The following is a 21,204-nucleotide window of genomic DNA, read 5'->3' on the forward strand; positions in this document are numbered from 1 at the left end:
ATCATTTAGATTAGAACAGGTTTTACTTACTCAATTTCACTATCACTATCGCTAATGGAAATTTTGTTGAAAGATATATTTTTTTGTAGTCTCGTGTCTTTAAGAAAGATTTTACGACAAGTTTATTAAATATGTGAGTTATATACCTACAATTTAATGTTATTAATGTTGTTTCAAAACACATCATAAGCCAAAAAAGGTAATTCAATTAAATTAAGGCAAACATTGATAGTATTACAAATAAATATGTATAATGTTGTATTCAGTAATATTTGGCATACTTGTCAGTAATTTTAAAATAAGTTACATTTTACGGGAACCTATATGAAAATATAATATTCAAAGATTTTAAAATCAAAATATGTTTTGAATTAAGTATTCTTAAAGTTAATTGGTAGTATTAGCGTATTATTATAATGTTTAATGTCCAATACAAACAAAATACTAAACTTCGTTAAAATGGATTATAAAACTTCCACCAAAACATTGTAAGTCACAATATTTTACTTTGTTCCAATAATGGTAAAAACTCGTTAAGTGACTAATTTTTTGATATTAATAATAATTATTACCTTTAAAAATATGGAAGTAATATTATAAATTTGTTTGCTTAAAATAATACAATTCTCTAACTCGTGTTAATATTCAAAAATCGATTTTATCTCTATAAAACCACAATAATAGTTAATAACTACAATTTTAGTTATCGTGAAATATCTTTCTATTTGCTAATTTCAAACAGTGACTTCATTGAATCCAGTGCTTCTTCTAAAAATTGTGCGAATTTACCGGTGTCTGTTTCGTCCGAGGAGTGGAAGGACGACAAGCAGAAGACGATGGTGTCTGCGTGAGGGTTGTAACTGGCTCCGTATCCATCCGGCACCACGGCGCCGTACCCCATGAAGCTGTCGGTTGAACATGCCACCTGTGGTCACAGAACAAGATTACATTTCGAATAATTAAAAATTTTTGTAAACATTCTTTGTAAAACTTTGTGGGTGGTTATTTTGTTTTGTCTCAGGACCGCATTGAAGTGAACGCAAAGATTATTAATACCTGTGGCGAAGGGTGGAGATAAGCTGTTAAACTTTGTCAGTCAAGCTCAAACGTATTTGTTTTCATTGAACTAAGACTACAATGTGTAGATAGTATTTGTTAGTTTTTAAAATTCAATTATCCCCTGCATAATTCAAGGCATGTAAAATAGTGAAAAATTATTCGTGAAACTATTCGATAGAAGAATATTTTTTATCGATAATGGTTTGGTTTAGGCAGGGCTTAATCAATTAAAAAAAACTAACCAACAACATCTGTAATATGTATTCTTAATTCAACCAAAACAAATACTATTTCTTTTATTCAACGAATAATTCACAAGATTTAAGAATGTACCATTCTAATTATTAAACATACATAATTTTGACAAACGCTTCTAAGAAAATATATTATAACCAATAGAAAAAATCTTTTTGAAAAAAGTAAGACACCCGGCAGGTCGAACCTGGATCTCCTGGGTTTACACCCCAAACCGCGCATATCCGCGCACTGAAGAAGTGTGCACTATTTTTGTCGGATAGACCATAACATACCTAAACTTTGGTTTGGTTTAGGCAGGATTTAATTGAATTTAAAAAAAACTAATCAGCACCATCTGAAAATTTTATTCTTAATTCAATGAAAACAAATATAAGTACGACTGATAAAGTTTAGCGTGCGCTATTTATGTCGAATTTTAACAGCCTACCTCCACCTTCGCCACTGATTAATAGCATAATAATAAAAATGCATATTATTAAAAACATTTTGATTTTATTGTAATTTCAAGTTTTAATATGACATAATAACTGTGTTGTGATTTACATTTTTATTCTCAACATAATCCCAGTATACCTACAATACAGTCAATGAAATTTGCTGTGGATAATATCTTGTAATATGGTAATATTAATACTATCGACCGAATGTAGGTATTTGATGGAATTTGAATTTAAATTCTAATTGATTTAAGTTTTGTACTATTCCATTTGAGTCAATGGAATAGTACACAATTTAAAAACATTAGAACTTATATTTTTGTTTGGATGATACACGTTGGAGATTTTAGTTTGGAGTACCTACAAAGTAACAGGTTCCTGACAAAACAGAACAGTGACAAAACAGAACAATGATAAGAATAACTATGACCTTTCAGGAAAAATATAAATTTAATATTGAAATTGTCCTATCTCTATTATGTTGATACTCGTAGCTTGTTAATAGCACAGATTTTCAATACGCCATAATAAATCAAATTATATACAGTGTTGCCGTACAGTATATATAGTGTTGCCAGCAAGCTTAGGATATCTCATCTTAATCAATATAATATGTTAAAAATGATTGGACGACTAGGTTCAACGAAATAATGACCTAACCTAACCTAAATAGATTCCACAAAAATTAATGTTTCATTTTTCCCTTGGATGTTCTGTTTTGTCCGGTTACCGAAGTAACATGATGTACCAATAACATAATAATTTTCCACTAACCTGACTGGTCGACAGTTTGTAGGTGATGGACACTTTGTAAGTGTCGTCGTTGAAGAGGTCCGGAAGTCTTCCAGGGAACATCTCCCTTGCCATTTCTCGCAGCCCGAGAAGGTGGTTGTCAATTCCTTGTCCAAGAATATTCTGCACCATCGTTTCCGTTTGTTTCTTAACTGCTAGCTCAAACAGCTCCATTTTCTTTTGTTCCTGAAGAATTTCAAAATGATAAATGTTAAAATCTTTGATTTATCCGTTATTGTTAGCGGTATTAATCAAAACATTGGACAATAATATAATATAATTCAAACACATACCGGACTATAACCGACCGATATATACCTATACCGACAATCACAAAGTATAATGGGTGATAAAAGAGGCATCTGAAGTGTCCGGAGAATTATTAGGAAGTATTTGGTCATTTCACAGTTCATATATGTTGAGAGAATTGTGAGTTGTTATATAGGACATCGATGGCCGTATAACATTCATATCTAAATAAAAACATCGCAATAAAACCATAAAATACAAGGCAAAGACAGAAGATTACATTAGAAATACAATCATATTGCAAATATTTATATAGAACTAGCTGGTTCTCGCCAGTCTGTCTCGGTAGGTCTTGCAGTCAGCTTGTCACCATAATGACATGGTGTTGGATTTCAATAAAATTGTGAAGTTACAGTTTTCCCTTCGGGATGGATTATAATTCACCTCAGACAGTTTGACATTTCGCTGATTTGTCAATTTTATGACTTGCACCTCGTCACTGCCAATATAAATTTCAGGTCATATGCGTAGTTTAATCTGGTTTAAAAAGCCGTAGGATAATACTAGTATTAGAAGATTCTGTCTAATATAAAAATAATTTAGCAAGTAGGTAGGTGCTCGTAAGTATCAAGTCGTACCTATAAAATATTTGATAATAGTGACAGCGTTATAATCAGATATTTGATTCGATTGTTCTCTTCTCTCTTAGATTCTCTCTCGGCAAAATGTAATATGTAAAATCCTGGGAATGTCTCATGAGAAACTAACCAAGTCTAATGTGGTTTGCTACGTACTGAATTTATTAAAAGATACTTACAGAGTAAAGACTAAATGTGACCTTTCGGGAAGGTTCCTGATCTCTGTCGGCGCACATCGCCTCGGCCCATCGAAGAGCTTCCATACTCGCTGACCTGATGTTATCCACTCTTCCCTGGAGGAACCTCCTCACGGAAGCTGATTCGTAAGTGGAGACCAAGCGGCCGTACATACTAGAACATAAGAAACGTATATTAATGAAATAATTATTCTTATATATAATATTAATTCATTTATGTGATGATCTCAGAACATTAATACTACAGACAGAGGGTATTATCCGGTTATATAAAGGCGTTTTCTTTGCGTATAACGGACAGTATAACCTCAATTTTATTATTATTAGCTTAACTATAAAACGTTATACTATCATCTTGCTTCTCAACATGACTACCAAAGCTAAACACAACACGGTAATATTATAATGTTTGAGACTTTCACGACATATCTCTGATATATATGTCTGATATTTCCAATGACATTAATATGGACGAATCATCTGGAAAAGAAAATGACACTCACTTTATTGTCGGGTCTGCCGAATGGCATAATCTGTTCTAACGCCATTACAATAAAGGTGATATTGCTATAAATTCCTGACGCTTTTTGATGGGTCTGCCGAATGGTTCGGTTCGAACGGGTTCGCTCAAATGAACATTGACATTAGAAACACTGCTCTAACGCAATTATAATAAAGGTCATATTGCTATAAATTACCGATGCGTGATATCGCATAATGGAAATTGCGTGACGTCTACTTATACATGCGAATGCGCGAATTTACTTGCTAGCTACTGTATTGAGTGCGTCATCCATTAATAATGTCATTGGATATTTCATATCTATGTATGACATATCTCTTGATAATGGCCTCTGCAACAAGCCCGAAACGTCGAGGAAAGAAGGAAGAAGTACACGCGATGGAAACCCAAGAATCTATTACTATACATCACAGTAAGTTAACCATCTTTTTTTTACTAAATTAACTAAAATATTAACCAGTAACTTTATATTTTCCATAAAACAACAAGGTATATTATATTTTAGCAACAAGTACTCCCAATTTTGCCCTAAGTCATTGCCGACTCAAGTAGAAAGCCAATACATTCACAACGACTGGTCCAACCTTTTCCGCCCCTCCCGTTGTTGTCTATGGATGACCTGTCATTGTTATATAGAGTGTTCATACTGACGTGTCTGTCGTGTTCACACAGGGAATGGTTTGATTTGGATAGATGAGTTACATGATAAATAATACACTAGCATTAACACACCTTCTACAAATGTAATGCATAGATACATCAATGCTACCTACATATATTTTAGAAATCGATATTACCACCGGTTTTTGTTTGAAGGACTAGTCTGACTTTAACAGCTGATGAATAACAGGAATGTATATTATATATAAATAACACTGATAGTTAATATATTTGATTGGAGATTTTTTTATAATTCAATTTGAAACGAGAAAAGGCGAATCAATATGTCAAGAAATCTGGGATCTGATTTTGACAGTTGAATAGTGGACCACTCGTTGCTTGTGCAAAAAAATATGCTCAGGCTTTATTAATCTAAAGATGGCGCTGCTTAAGTACTGTGACGACCCCGTATGGTCCCCATTTGGGGATGTCTTTGTGTATCTTGAGAGGCCCGAATCGGTATCGAAGCCAACAAATAATAACGGCTGATTGCGAAAATAATTAAACAATGTTTAATAACCACTAATAAATATCTGACCGGCAACATTGTCCAAAAAAAAATACGAATGGCAACGTTGCATTTGGCACGGCTCGCAAGTGTACCCGTTTTTGTTTGAGAGGGAGAAGCGTCTTTGACAGCACGCAGAGAAAACGTTGTTCGCTCGCGCAACACACATTTCGTACGGATAAAATAAATTATTCAAAATGTAACCATATAGTATAAAATAAACGTAAATAAGCCTCGCCGTTTCTGATAACAATTCCGGTGTCTTAATTATTCACCTTCCATCCCGAATCCAGACGAAAAAACCATACTAAAAATAAAAGTGACAGTTGAGAATTCACTCCCAAAATGGAGGGAAGTGATAGTACATAAGTCAAACCAATATTTACCGGCTTCACTTCTAGCTTTACTAAGTCGATTATTGATACGTCTTCTGTCTTAATCTAATGCATGCCGAATGCTTTCCCACTCGCACTATAGATAGTTTTTCTTTAGACTTTGATATTATTTTTTATTAAATATTTGCCTGTTAAAATCTCCGATGTGTCAAAACTTATCTTTTTCGGATTAACAAAAACTGGCGTATAAGAAAAAAAATGAAGGTGGACTAATAATTTTGTACACACGATATAATGGCTCTGATGTAGGTACACATTGTTTGTTTAAGAAACTAGTAATTACATTTTTTTACAATAATTCAAGGTAGACATTCACCATTGACACTTACCTGAAATATGCTAGTTGCAGTGCAAGCTGTATAAAAGCGTCAGGGCTGACTCTGCACGACTTGATGAAGTCCTTTCCATACCCCTTATAGCGGTACACGTACAGATCGAGGTCTTCCACCATTCTGTAAAAGTATTATATTGTGAGCTTCAATAGTTAATCTTAAGCGCCGCCTAGACGCTCATGCTTTGCCACAAAATTACCTGCGCAAACCGGTTTGTATCGGAAAGCCCGTGTGTATGGACGGGAAAACTGTAGCTCCCGCAAACCGAAAAGCGCTGTAAAAGTGTTCCGTATTTTTGCACAAACTATACCGCGCAAGCAATTATAGGCCATTCATGGACTGAAACCGTATGCTGCTTCGAACCGTGTACCATACTAATCTTATCTTTTCTGTTCATGGAAATATATTCTCACAAAGTATATTATAAGTATCTGATCGTATCCGTTTGTACCATACAGTTACACTTACAAATTTAGTGAAAATATATTTTCATGAACAAAAAAACAAGTTTAGTATGGCATATGGATCTAAACCGCATACGTTTTCAGTCCATGGATGGCCTCTTAGTCGCTGCCGTCTAGCCGGCGCATTATTCTCCATGGGCCGTCATCTAAAGACTCTAAACGAAGAGTGGTTATCATTGTGTTTACCCCTATCTATTCTGCTTTGAAAGAACTATTGTCACAGATTCTTTAGCCAAGAAATATGTTTTATTTTTGATCTTATTTTGTCTTTATCTTCGTCATACTTTGCCTCATTACTGGTGATGTTGTGATGATTATTGAAATAACAGGAGTTGCCCAAAATCTTCTTCCATCTTGAACCAAACCTGTTGCTTCAGTTATTATTGATTCAATTGATTTCTTGCTGATGTCACGCTATCTGGAAGGCGTGGAAGGCACAAAAAGAAATACCAACAGTCAATTAAAAATAAATAATATACAATATTCACACCTATCAACGTCTCTGGAAGCTGTCTTTATTGTTTGAAGAAGAGTTGGCGTCAGTTGCCACTGTAGCCTTTCTGGTGGAGGAAGGTGGGCTGGGGCGGCTCTAGGAGATGGCGGAGGCTGGTCAGCGCGAGACAGAAGAGTTTCTACTAGTCTGACGACTGCGACACCTTCGGCTGGTGAGTGTTCATAGCACAATCCACACATTCCGTCGCTGGATACTATTAACTGAAACGAAATTGAAGATAATAATAACAAGTGATTGTCTACAAAGAAAACTTGGGCGTTTGGTTATAAGAATAGATGAATTGAAAGTTGAACTGAAATGGACAAGAGCTGGGTTCACTACGGTGTTTATTTTGGGGAAAAAACTGTAAAAATAAACATATTACATGCTCCAGCATCGGAGCAAAAGGCAAGGACAAAGTCATTATATTATTTATATGCCTAACCTGTAGTACATAAATCATTATTGTAGTAACGGTGTAGAGCGAAGTAAGGTCCCACGTAATATAAGAATGCACTGCCCTGCTTTTATCTGGGATTCCGGATTCAATTCCGGTAATGTCACAATACATATTGATAAAAAAACCATTCAAAAAATCTTTTTCTGAGATAATGACGTTTTAAATTTTTCGAGAAATTATTATATAGCCTTGATTTTTGATTGCGAATAAATGCTACTTTGGTCTGTTAAGACATTTTAAGTCCCGCTTACTATCTCGTCGAACTAAAAGTACTCTTTACAAAACACTTGTAAAGCCAGTGCTCACCTACGCATCGGATACCTGGCCATTAACTCTGCGAAATGAATGAGCCCTGAACATCTTTGAAAGAAAAATTCTCCGCCGTATATATGGACCGATCAGGGATGGCACCAATTGGAGGAGAAGATATAATGCTGAGCTCTACGGACTGTACGAAGATTGCAGCGCAGTTCAATCAATTAAGATTGGGAGACTGCGATGGCTAGGTCATGTGCATCGTATGAATGACAATGAGCCGGCAAAGAGAGTGATGTCCAGCAATCCAATAGGACGTAGAAGAAGAGGGAGGCCAAAGATTCGCTGGTTAGGTGGAACTGCCAGTGACTGCCGTATTCTGGGGTTACCAAATTGGAAAGCGGCCACACTGGATAGGGACAGGTGGAGAGAGCTGTTGGAGGAGGCCAGGACCCACACCGGGTTGTCGCGCCCCTGATGATGATGATGATGATTTTTGAGGAAAATATGTGTTTTTTATTTAGCCTAAAGGAATTTACCAACACAAAATGATTATTTACAATTTAATAAAGAATCAATTCAGACATTCCCGTATATAATTGTATTAATGATTAATCCCAAAAAGGGTTATTCGCATTTATGACTCATCGAAAAAAAGATATCGAATTACATCGAAAGGTCATTATTTTTACTCAATATCTTGAAATTTTGAGTTGTTTCCTTATCTTAGTAGGTGGATACATGTAAATTGTACGTAAAAAATTTCACTGTGGCACAGTTCGCCGTGAGCTTTCTATCGGAAAGAGATGACCGTATACTATACGGTCTCTAATTTTATTAAATTCAATATGAACATTAATTTAATTTGCATAGCTGATTTTGGCAACATTCATGAATAAGAATGAAAACCTAACCTAACAAATAATCTGATATATTATAGGCTATTTTAAAAATTTGGTTGCTGCTGGCTTCCTGTCAAGTGTAAACTGACAAGAACCGTGTTTTATTAAGGCATGAATTTTATGTGAGTACTATACGACCCAAAGAGGTTAGACTTTCTTTAATATACGGCCATATATTTCCAATACAACGTTTCACGGTAAAGTGTAATACGGCGAACTGCATACGTGCAAGTTTCTGGACACGATATTGATATCATGCTACGGAGTTTATGTGATTGTTTCACAGCTACTAATATAGGAGTATATCACTGCTTTTACAGTTATATAATTGAGCCTCATAACCTGCTAAAACAAGGTTGACTGAGGCATTGATTAAGAACACGGGTTAAATGTTTCAATACCACTTGTCACATAAGCGTTACCTACTATGAATATATAGAACATGACAAAACAGAATAGTGACAAAACAGAATAGCCAGGGGAAAAATGAAACATTATTTTTTGTGGAATCTATTTAGGTTAGGTTTGGTCATTATATCGTTGTACATAGTACGGCAACACTGTATATTATTTGATTTATTATGGCGTATTGAAAATCTTCAAAGACGAAAGTCATGTTCAACTGCTTTGCGGGCCAAAGAGATCCTCGTCAATGGCACTCAGCTCGAACAGGTGAAAAGCTACATCTATCTGGAACAACAAGTGTCTATAGATGGATGTATATTTGATGAAATTGTTCGCAGAGTAAAGCTAGGCTGGAGTGCTTTTGGCCGCCTGAATAATGTCTTCAAAAGTGACCTTCCACTGTGCGTAAAGCACAAAGTGTTCAACCAGTGTGTGCTTCCCGTGATCACATATGCGTGTGAAACATGGGCTCTAAGTAAAAGAGAGATCCAGAAACTTAGAGTAGCACAACGTGGTATGGAGAGGTGCATGCTGGGCATAACGCGATAGGACAAGAAGATGAATGAGTGGATAAGGAAGCAGATAAGGGTTTGCGATGTAATAGGGTTTATTAAAGGCTTTAAATGGAGATGGGCTGGACACATAGCTCGAAGAAGAGACAATCGTTGGACAAATCTAGTCATCCAGCGGTATCCAAGAAGTACAACACGTCCGCAAGGTAGACGTAGAGGCCACTGGATCGATAATATGATAAAGTTCTGCGGAAGAACGTGGCAACGCAGTGCACAGGACCGAGACAAATGGAAGCAGCTTGAAGAGGCCTTCATCCAGCAGTGGATAGATTCAGGCTGATGATGATTAAAAATCTGTGCAATTAAAAATCTATCAACATAATAGAGATAGGACAATTATTTCAATATTAAATTTATATTTTTCCTGAAAGGTCATAGTCATATTAATTGTTGTTCTGTTTTGTCATGGAACCAAGATAAACATAATATATAAGTATCTACCTGAACGGTTTTATCGAACCAGCGATTTGGAGTATTGAGTCCACTGCCCCCTCCGTGTAGAGCCTGGTGCAGCATACTGGTATCGTCTCGAGATAGAGCGGAATCTCGAATTCCTTGAGCTTCACGTCCTCCCGCAACTCTGACCCATCCGTTTGGAAGAGGTTCATCCAGACACACAATACACAGGGCAGCTGCTATCAGCTCCAAGTTGCGGCGATTAGAATCCTCTGAAAAACATAATGAGCACTCGTTGTTAATTTATATCATTTTTAATTTATCTAATCACTCTGAAAACAGGATTTAGATAATTTACGTGATATTTAATAATATTGACACCATCTGAAATATTAGGTCTCTGGAATAGTTGACTTTTTTCACCGTGTATATTTAATGATTCTATTTATATAGAGCAGGGGTTGAAGATTTTTCGTGTATTACCAAAAATCTATTTTTTTTTTCTTTATTTGGAAGCAATTGAGCTCTTCTCTGAATGGAAGGCTATTCTGCTTTACAATGGTTTACAAAAGTAAACATACATTTTTTTTTAACGACAGGCATAAATAGTTACATTATTAATGATACAGAATTACATTTTTGTTACACTATACACTAGACATTTACGTTACATTTTTGGAGAAATTCATGTACAATTTTCATAACTGAAATATTTGGTTTTGCCAGGAACGAATTAATCGTAAAAGGAGGGTATAACCTGCATTTCCCCAACTTATTCAATAACACTTCTCTCTCCTGGTCATAGGCATCACATTGCCAGACAATGTGGTTAAGATCTTGAGTGGGATGTCCACACTGACACTGAGGGCTATCTACCACTTTAATTTTGTACAATGATTCGTTGAGACTGTGATGCCCTGTCCTGCTTCTAGCTATTGTCACTATTACATCTCGCTTTATTTTACAATGTTTACTAAACCAAGTTTTAGGAGATCTACTATAAAACTTTTGATAGTAGTGTGTTCCCTTTTCTTTCCCAAGATTTTCTAAATATTTACCGTTATTTTCGCTCATTGTTTGTTTAAACTGGGCTTTAAAATCTGTGTATGGAACAAAAATCTATTTATTTTAAATAATATTATTTCACTTCGAAAAGAATAAATAAAATAATTAAAAAGCCATACAAGTTGTTGGTTTTTTAATATATTATTACATAAATAACCATGCCCTTGCTTTTTCATACAAGGTGGTTGGGAAGGTTAGTTGCATTGATTTGTGGTTAATTATGTTCCTCCATTTATATATTTAATTTTCTTTGTGGCCAGAATTAAGTATTTTGTGTAGTGTTCTTGTGTTGTTTTGTTGTTTAGTATTTCTTAAGGTTTTTGGAGATCAATTTCAAGGTTATCCTGTCGGTAGTTAAGATGTTGGTACGAAGAATTGTGTACACGTACACAATTATGTTCTTTGACTTAAAATAAAAAAAAATATTTTTATTTTTAATGTTTTCAGGTAGGTACATATTTACTAATTAGAACAGTTTAAATTGTAAACTATCAAAAAAAAAATCTTAAATTGCAAGCTTCATATTTTTTTGCTAGGTGCCTCTGGTAAGTAGAGACTTCGCCTTAAAAAACCGAAAAATCTACGTATTCAGTTTCGGAAAAATGGTATTTATTTAATTTTTACTATAAAATATTGACATTTTCTTTTAAATACATGATTTGTTTCTGAGTGAAACTTTCTGTTTCTGACTTAAGAGCAATACGAAGTTGACAAAATGTAGATTGTTGCAAAAAGTCAACATACGCAATTTTAAAAGCCTTACTGCATTTTTAAGCCATAATTTCCCTCCAAAATTATCACATTTGACAACTTCTTGGTAATTGACTGTATTATGCAAAAATATATATAAATGAATCTTGCATCATTCTCTCACACTTATGCCAGTACACTCAGTCGGGTACTTTCTTTTTTTGCGTCGGGACATGATCGTCTTACCGTTACAAAGCTAAAATATAGGTAATATCATGACATTTCCATAAAAATGGACATGGACACCAAGGGCTTGGGTCGAAATCCTGAAGGCCGAAATCCCGAATGCTGAAATCCCGAATGGCCGAAATCCCGAAAGCCTAAATCCCGAAAGCCTAAATCCCGAAAGCCGAAATCCCGAAGGCCGAAATCCCGAATACCGTATTCTCGAACGCTGAAATCCCGAATGGCCGAAATCCCGAATGGCCGGAATCCCGATGGCCGAAATCCCAAAAACTAAAAAAAATACAAACAGGAATAATTGCGCAATCTTAACACGTATCTTGAATTGCGCATTTTTTTACAGGAGAGACAAAAACCCATTTGTTCTACAAAAAATGGTTTTTTGTCCTCTTGTAAAATTTGCGCAATTCGAGATAAGTATTAAGATTGCGCAATTATTACTGTTTGTATTTTTGTATTTTTCGGGATTTCGGCCTTCGGGATTTCAGCCATTCGGGATTTCAGCATTCGGGATTTGGGCATTCGGGATTTGGGCATTCGGGATTTCGGCTTTCGGGATTTAGGCTTTCGGGATTTCGGCCATTCGGGATTTCAGCATTCGGGATTTCGGCCTTCGGGATTTCGTCTGGCACCCGGACACCAATGACGTCTTTAGACAAAATACCTTGACATAGTTGTTCTCTCGCTGATGCCCAATTGTCTCTTCCAGTAGCTGTTAGTAAGGCGATTGGTGGAGGGCTCCGGAGGCCAGGAGCTTCACTGAGGACTGCCAGGAGTTGGTCTGCGAGTTCGTGCTCTGTTAGGCGACCACGGTCTGCGGCTTTTACTGGTACACAATAGAACTGGAAAGAAATAATATATTATATAGAATATTAGAATTAATACGTCATTTTGAATTAGAAGTACCTATAGTATAAAAATGGGTCGTATGAAGGGAACACAGAAATTAAGGAAGTGGGTTAAATTCTGGGCGAGGCTGTAAGAAAGTATAATTGTCGAGTGTGGAGAAAAATGGGAATAACTAAAAAACGAGTTTAATAATATTTTTTAAAACATAGTTGCGTTTGTATAAAAATATGCATTAAAGTTTGTTACGTACCTACTTAAATGAAAATCGCATTCAATATTGGTGATATTTTAAGACATTGAGCTAGTTTTGTACTTTCTTGCGTTTTATATGCTGACCGTCATTACGTCATAAACCAAATCCGGCTCTAAAGTCTTGGTCTATGGGGACTGGGTTTCGCATTTCTATCTTATTAATATATTCTGCGGCCGTATTGGATTTACACTTCGATCTTTCACTTTTCGGTCGAGGGTTCTGATTTATTAAGCTACCCATCCAATTGGCTTCGTTGCTAATGATTTCTAACAACTACGCTATCTTACGTGTTTCTAATTCTGTCAAGAAGCTATAACCGAATTTGTAATGATTTTTTTTTAGATTTTGGGAGCCGTGGCATGAAAAAGTTTGAGAATCATTGGTTTATAGGAAGCCAGCGGCAAACAATTTTTGAAAATAGCCGATATACTGGATTATTTGTTAGGTAAGGCTAGGTTAAGTTAGGTTAGGATAGGTCAAGTCAGGTGAGGTCAGGTTAGGTTAGGCTAGGCTAGGTTTTCATTCTTCTAGCGGCTAGAGCATTGAACTCAACAAGTTCGGCGGAAGGATCTGGCAGCAAAGAATGGACGAAGCTATATGGAAGCCTTCATCCATCAGTGGATAAACACGGCTTAATAATGATATATTTCAATTATAGTAAACTGATGTTTGAAATCATCGTAATACTAGATTGACTATTGATTTAAAAACATAACATACGAAGTTGTGGAATTTTATTAAATTTAAATTTAAACCAACCTGATTTCTGCAAGCTACGATCACATGCTCGTCCCTGGTGTCCATGGTGTCAGGCGGAGGTGGCGGTAGAGTGTGCAAGGTGTCTTTGCCAAGTCCTGGCTCCCGATATGATGTAAGGAGTCTGTAGAACTGCGCCATGCATAGAGGCTGGCCCTTCTCCCTGGATGTGGCTCGTTCGACTATCAGTTCGCCTCTGTCAAAAATAATTGTTTTAAAACAAACGTTGTGTAGCGACTACAAATTTATAAAATGTCAGTCATATTAAATTTATCAAAAATACGAATTCTTCAATATATGCACCTGAACTGTATGGTAAAAATTGGCGCAAAGAGTTCTTGGTAAATAACGTTCCTGATCAGTTTCGGAGACTTCAAAAATGAACCTGTCTTAAGAGCTTATCCAGGTGACGCGTGTTTCGCCGCGATACGTCGCGAGTGCGCGCGGACAGCTCAATGAGGTCACTTGTACCTCGATCGCGCGCAAGAAGTGACACTTAGCGATAACACGTGGATGGCTCAATGAGGTCACATGTATCTGGAATGCGCACGAGTTAAAACGCGCCGTGTGGACAAGGACTAAGAGTAAAGTGTTCAACCAATCTAAGATACAGTGCTCACGTATGCATGTGTGACATGTACCATTAATATAAGGTAAATTCAAAATATGAGTAGTAAAGGTGCATGTTGGGCATAACGCAGAAAGACCAAAAAATAATCGAATGGATAAAGAGGCAGACGAGAGTACTCGATGCGATAGAGGTCGCGAAGGAGATTTGTTATGTATTCAAAATAAATAGATATATTAAAATAAATTTCAACAGGCCATGTAGCCCAATAACAATAATGTATTGAAACAGTAGTGTAATTAATAGAAGATAACTATATATATATTTCTTTGTTTTTAAATGTCATATTGTGAACGTCTCAAATTTATAATTTGTAAAGTGTACTATACTTACCTATGTAAATAAATAAATTTGAATTTGAATTTTGAGAAACAATCACAAACACCCAATCTGTGAGAATCCGGAGTCCCCGGATGAAAGGCCAGCGTCTTGCGCACTGGACTACGAAATAGTAATGGGCTGACATCTCATTTGGTGAATGGACAGCTACCGGATTAATGCCGTCATATTGTGATACTCAATATACACTAAAAGACCACTGGGATGCCTTTAAACTCGCTGTATAGCCAAAATCATAGAGTTCAGTGGATGTAGGTATGTAGCAGCGAAGAACTAGTGACTGAAAAGTGTAGATGGAGCTTGAGGAGTTCTTCATCCAGTAGTAAATCGACCCCAGATTATAATAAACCCGGTAATTAATATTCCCGGACCCATAATTTATGGATATATTACAAAACTAATAATTGAAGAGATTACGGGCAGTCCTTGTAGTCCAGTGCGTAAGGCGCTGGCTGTTTACCCGGAGGCATCGGGTTCGATCTTGGTGAGGTCAACATATATTTAGATAATCTAATATGTGAATTCCTCAAGCTTGAGAGTTTTGCACTGTAATTAGGCTTTAGTCGTCTTTCACACCTAAACTCGCCTCGTCTACCACACAGCCATAAATCAAACATTTCAAGAACGTCAATCTGGTGTTGCATATGAAGACCACGCACATCTACCTAGTGACAATCGCACGTAACCTTAGAAACGTATAGATATTTGGATGCGGCGATCGGTGAGCCGGTATAGGAATGACCAATTCAGAGCTGTTTGTATGCGTCCTGGTGTCTTCGACTCGCAGCCCGAGAAGCATGCAACTTGTCGATTGCAACAGCAGATGTTTTTTTCAAACTAAAAAGTCGCATTCGACCAATCTGCGGAGCTCCATTTGGCAACGTGTGTTTTGTGAATAACGTTTTTTTTTTTTTAATTATTAATAACCATGTGCTTGCTTTTTCGTACAAGGTGGTTTTTAGTAATTTTGAACAATCACAAACACCCAGGCTTTGAGAAAAACATACATATAGTGTCCTGACCGGGAATCGAACCCAGGAACTCTCGGGTGGAAGGCAAGCGCCTTACGCACTGCACCACAAGAGCCGCCTGTGAATAACGATTACGTCACATCGACGTATTCGACACGTTGCAAGCGAGACGAGTTTTGATGTGAAAGCCGGCTTACGGCATGTTGTCGCGTTTAATAAAGACAAAACATACTAGATATAAAATATATGTCAAATTTAATAGTCTTACCTGTCAAGCATTTCTTTGTGCTCGAGGACTCCATCTACCATCTTTGCTGCAAATTTGGCGACGTCATGAGCCGTCGCGAACCTTCGAGCTGGAAATACCATCCCGGGGTTTGAGTTCACAGGCAGTGGAAGGCGGACGTGCATGTACATGTCGTTGAACCAGTATTCGTAAGCCTGGAATAAAACGTAAAAAAATGTAGATACGTCACGTAAAATATTCCTTTATTTATTAATAATAAGTGATAAAAGAAAATAATAAGTGAGTTGAATTAGATTCACGGATATTGGAAATTATCTTGCAATGATTCATGTATAATTAACTATTTTTTTATTCAATGAATAATTCACAATATTTAAGAATGTAACATTCTTTTTATTGAACATACATAAATTGAAAACACTTCTGAGAAAATATATAGACGATAGAAAATATGACACCCAGGAGGAATCGAACCTGTGTCTCTGTTCTATGTTCGTGCGTTATATGTTCAATAAAAAGAATGTTGCATTGTTAAATCTTGTGAATTATTCAATGAATAAAAAAAATATTTAAATTATTAGTAAGTTCAAGTAAGTTATAACAAAAAAATCTTGGAGTGATCCGCGACGTCGGTTAGTAATTAAAGTAATACCTACTTTGATTTAAAATACAAAAGCTAATTAGCAATAATAACTCAATTTGGAAAGCGCTTCAGAGAGTATTGTCAGAGCCATTAGTTAAAATTTGTCACAGTTAGATAAGATGCCTATAGCATTGTGGTCGATGTGCGTGGGCGTGAATCCCCGCACGCCCTTTCTCTAGTATTTTTTTCTCTTCGAAACTCCGCAATTTAATTCTAGCGATAAACATCTGTAGTACCCACTAGTTACTGTGACCTGTTCTGTCACATGTCGTGGTTATCGGGCGTGCGTTATCTAGTGATCCTAATTATTATATTAGTCTCGTTCGGTTTGGACTCGGGACATGGAAATGAATCTCTAAGATCTTTTTTTCAGACATGTTTATAGCGCCATGGATGGCGACCGTGCAGAGACCGAGCATGTACATGCATGATAGATAGAGATGGCATAAAATATAAAAATTGGATAACCAACCAATGGTTAAAGGAATGTATACTTAACATCAGTACTAGATCTAGCAAAATGCTTGGTTTTGTTATGAGGGTTTCAAAATTATTCGAAAACGACCGAGTGCTACGTACATTATACGGAATTATTTGGAGTCTTAATAGGTCCATCCACACAATTAAGTTGGATCGAGTCCACAATAGATTTCTTAGATTTATCTACTTAAGAATATACGGGTTCATTCCTTATGATAATAATAATAAAATGAATTTTCCGACTCGTTTTCTTCTGATTATGATATCAATGAAATCCCTGTACACCCGAAGACTGATTGCTCTTTTAAAGAATTTCTTTTTACTTCTTCGTGGGTTCATTTACAATCCGTATATACTGGCAATTATTAATTTTCATGTTCCGACCAATATCACTCGTAACTCTACGGTCTTCAAGATACCTCGTCGCAGGACAGATGTTATGCTTCATGATGCTGTGTATCGTGCGATTAACTTATTTGATGGCACCATAAAGGTTGATTTATTTTTTATTTACTATATAATGTTTGTGGACGTGTTAAATAGGTTAAATTTATAATTGTATATATCATGTTTCTTTAATATTTACATAAACACATGCTGTCTTTTCTACTTTCTTATTATATTAGTTGTTATTTGTAATTAAGACATTTTTATAATTCTGTATTTATTATGTATTATGGCGCATTAGCCAATCGCTGTAATGCCGTAATACTCCTTTTCTAAATAAATAAATAAAGTGGCATTTATAAATCGACAAATTTATTTTTAGTGGTAGGTACCCAAAGTCATTGGATTGGTGACAAAATTAAAGTAGACGATAATATATGGATCGAGAGGAAAGACGAAAACATGACCGCGAATTAAAATTAGAATGCATGAAAAAAAAACAAAAATTAAATCATAGATTACCCAGTTATCGGTAGCTTCTCTCCGTTGTTCCAAAGCGGCTTGCAGTCTGGTACCAGGTCCTGTAGGTCCTCCAAAGCTCCTTGCCAAGTTCTTAGCTGCGGCGAATTGACCTGGACCCACTAAGGGCTCTAAGATGTCGAGGTATCGTGCCAAGGTCTGCTCCAGTGGCGGAAGAGGAAGCTTAGGCAGTGTGGCTTCCTGAAATTTTAAAATTTCATTCATAAATCTATCTAATATATAAAAATCAAGGTTTGGTTGTTTGTTCGTAATGCGCTGCCATACCGTTCATCCGATTGTAATGGAACTTTGTCAACTTATTGCTTGCAATTGGGCGAAGGTTATATGCTATATCTTATATATAAAAATTAATGTCTCTCTGTATGTCTGTCCCGTATGCGTTCCTGTACCATTCATCCAATTGCGATGAAACTTTGGTGAGTTGTTGTGTGCACACCCGCAAAGGTTTCTGAATTAGAAAAAACTACCTTCTTCTTCTTCATTCTATCTTCTTTTATTCTTATGGTTCATATACCATTCATCCGATTGGGATGAAACTTTTGTCAATTGTTGTGCACACACCCGCGAAGGTTTCTAAATTAGTATTATATAAAATACAAAGTTTGTTGTTTGTTTTTTCCATCCAATTTTGATTTTTTTTTACCACATATTAAAACTATTAATAACGTTTGCATATTTTGGATTCGATTTTAATTTAATGTTCTTTTGTTTGACCTTTACTCATATTAGAATTATTGCCGTATTATATTACACAGATATTTTAATATTAAAAAGAATTTTACTTATTATTATTTTTTAAATATCTAAAATAAATGCATCAACGAAGCGACCCTGTGCGAAGCCGGGTACTTCAGCTTGTATTATATAAAAAAGACTAATAATAATTTCAATTTTGTAATATAAAATTAGTTGCCCAATAGTATTAATATAATTGCACACTTCATAATTATTTAGTGTTTCTTGTTAACTACATCATGGGTGGTATGAAGCCAAAAATGACATAGAGTTATAAATCTAAGTTAAAAATATCCATTTCATCGTCATATAAATACATAATATTATGGGCTACCTGTATATAAGAGATATAAATATTTTATTTAACTCTCAATAAGCTATAAATGATATATTACACCTTCTTGTTGGAACTACATCTCTTCCAGATCAGAATAATCTAATTCGTACCAAAAAAAAAATCAGTAATAATGTTTCTGTAGTATTCTACATTGACAATAACTGCATTGTCATTTCCGTTTTACACCTCAACACCAAACTGTTATTTTTTGTTGATGTAAAGATGTAAAGAAGAATAGTATGTTTAGCGGTAGGCAATTGATGCCTTTAAGATGTGGTGTTGGCGACGGATAGGACGAACCAGTCAATCACCCAGAGACTGCAGATAAAGGAACAGCTCTCGACAAAATGTTTGAGACGAATTCTGTAGTTTATTGGACATATTGTGGAACCTGGAGTGACTGGTGGTTTTGGGTGGCCTCCAGGGAATGCGAAGCAGAGGAAGAGCGTCTGCGCGCTGGAGCAATCAAATAAAAGAGCTGACTGGGGGGCACCATTCATTCTGTCATGTGAGAGAAGCGGAAGATCGAGAAGGATGGAAAGTCTTGGTTGCTCAAAGGATGGCAAAATTAAAAAGTGATCACGATTCTCAGCCATGAGTGTACGACCAAGAAGCAGAGTGGGTTTTTATTACTCCAACTGTGACAATTACTGTGCTTATTTATGTAGACATTTACCCAAAATGAGCTTCACCGCTAAAGATGATTTTTTCATGAAATTTCGACGCACTAAAATGGTCATTCGGTTTAATTTCTTGTATTAGCTGTATTTTATTCGCCTTCAAATACATTTTTTACGTAGAATATTCCATGTAGTGTCATAAGAAAGTCCAAGTTCTTGAGAATGATGTGAATTTTCACGCACATTTTAGTTCATAACATCGATATTTTCAGCAGTACGTTTACGTTTTTAGTGGTTTGAATTTTTAACACCACAAATCACCACATTTCACCATACATTTTACGTAATACCCGAAATGTAGAGATCTAATGGATTCATTTTTTTTAGAATTATTAATAACCAAGTCTATGGTTTTCTTGTACAAGGTAGTTGTTAATAATTTTGAACAATCACAAACACGCAGGATTTGAGAAAAAAACATAAACATTGTGTCCTCATCGGGAATCGAACCCAGAACTCTCAGGTGGAAAGCCAGCGCCTTACACACTGCACCACGAGAGCCGTCTATTACTGTTGTAATACATTTTAATAATTTTTATATGCTGTATATCTGTGTGTCCTTCCATGATGATTTGCTAAACAATACTGAACACAAATGTCAATTTTTATGGAAATCAGAAAAAATGACTGCTATGACATTTTAAAAATCTAAAATACTAATTTGATAACCCTTGTGAACTAAATAATATAACCTACATAATATTATTCAACGAACTACGTTCACTACAATGTCCAATTCGATCATTAAAAAAACAATGTAACAAAACAGAAGTGGCATTTTATATAATATATGTTACGAGTCAGGTGGTTGGTATATATTTAGGTCAGGCGCTCTGTCGGCCACATGCCAACTTTACCAGCGGAGTTCGATCAATACTAAGGCTACGGTTTAGTGCTACGTTTCTCTCGCAATACGAGAGAAGTGCTACGGCGTAGATACTTACCCTCTACGATGTTTATTTCGAATAGTAGAATCGTGAAAATCGCAACATTTCAGGGTTGAATTACTGATTATTACTTCCAATAAAAAATATGTATGAAAGCTAATACACTTTCAGGAGAACGAAATTGAATATATTCCACACTATTTCTTATAAACTAATGGTTTTATTGCTTTGAATTTTTCTGATTTAGATTATGAATATACTCAAAATATGAAAAATTTATTTTAGGCATAATCCGACATGAGGCATATTGACTCTGGGGTACAGATAAAGATACATATATCTGATAGATAATTACGTTAAATCTTGTTTTGTTTTATTTATAGAATTTAAAGACTAATCACAACATTTAAAGACCATTTTTTTATCTAGAAAACATCTAAGAAATACAAAACAAAATATTAACATTATCAACCGAGGCG

At 35.7% G+C, this 21,204-nt stretch overlaps 1 protein-coding gene across 1 annotated transcript in view; it reads right to left on the bottom strand.

Annotated features, from left to right (window-relative positions):
• Positions 1 to 615: 615 nt before the first annotated feature.
• Positions 616 to 21,204, bottom strand: part of ChAT (Choline acetyltransferase) — a gene marked incomplete at its 5' end in the record, with an annotated part of 165,286 nt that continues 144,697 nt past the window's right edge. The window contains 10 exons of the mRNA XM_085945614.1: positions 616 to 925; positions 2,529 to 2,732; positions 3,613 to 3,784; positions 6,046 to 6,168; positions 7,003 to 7,226; positions 10,041 to 10,267; positions 12,658 to 12,835; positions 13,855 to 14,047; positions 16,058 to 16,230; positions 18,069 to 18,266. Coding sequence (XP_085801740.1) covers positions 722 to 925; positions 2,529 to 2,732; positions 3,613 to 3,784; positions 6,046 to 6,168; positions 7,003 to 7,226; positions 10,041 to 10,267; positions 12,658 to 12,835; positions 13,855 to 14,047; positions 16,058 to 16,230; positions 18,069 to 18,266 — 1,896 coding nt within the window. The remainder of the gene's footprint in view (positions 926 to 2,528; positions 2,733 to 3,612; positions 3,785 to 6,045; positions 6,169 to 7,002; positions 7,227 to 10,040; positions 10,268 to 12,657; positions 12,836 to 13,854; positions 14,048 to 16,057; positions 16,231 to 18,068; positions 18,267 to 21,204) is intronic.

Source organism: Rhyacophila brunnea, unplaced genomic scaffold (genome assembly GCF_057557595.1).
Source record: "Rhyacophila brunnea isolate RB1 unplaced genomic scaffold, BYU_Rbru_1.0 scaffold_18, whole genome shotgun sequence".
NCBI classification, from domain to species: domain Eukaryota; kingdom Metazoa; phylum Arthropoda; class Insecta; order Trichoptera; family Rhyacophilidae; genus Rhyacophila; species Rhyacophila brunnea.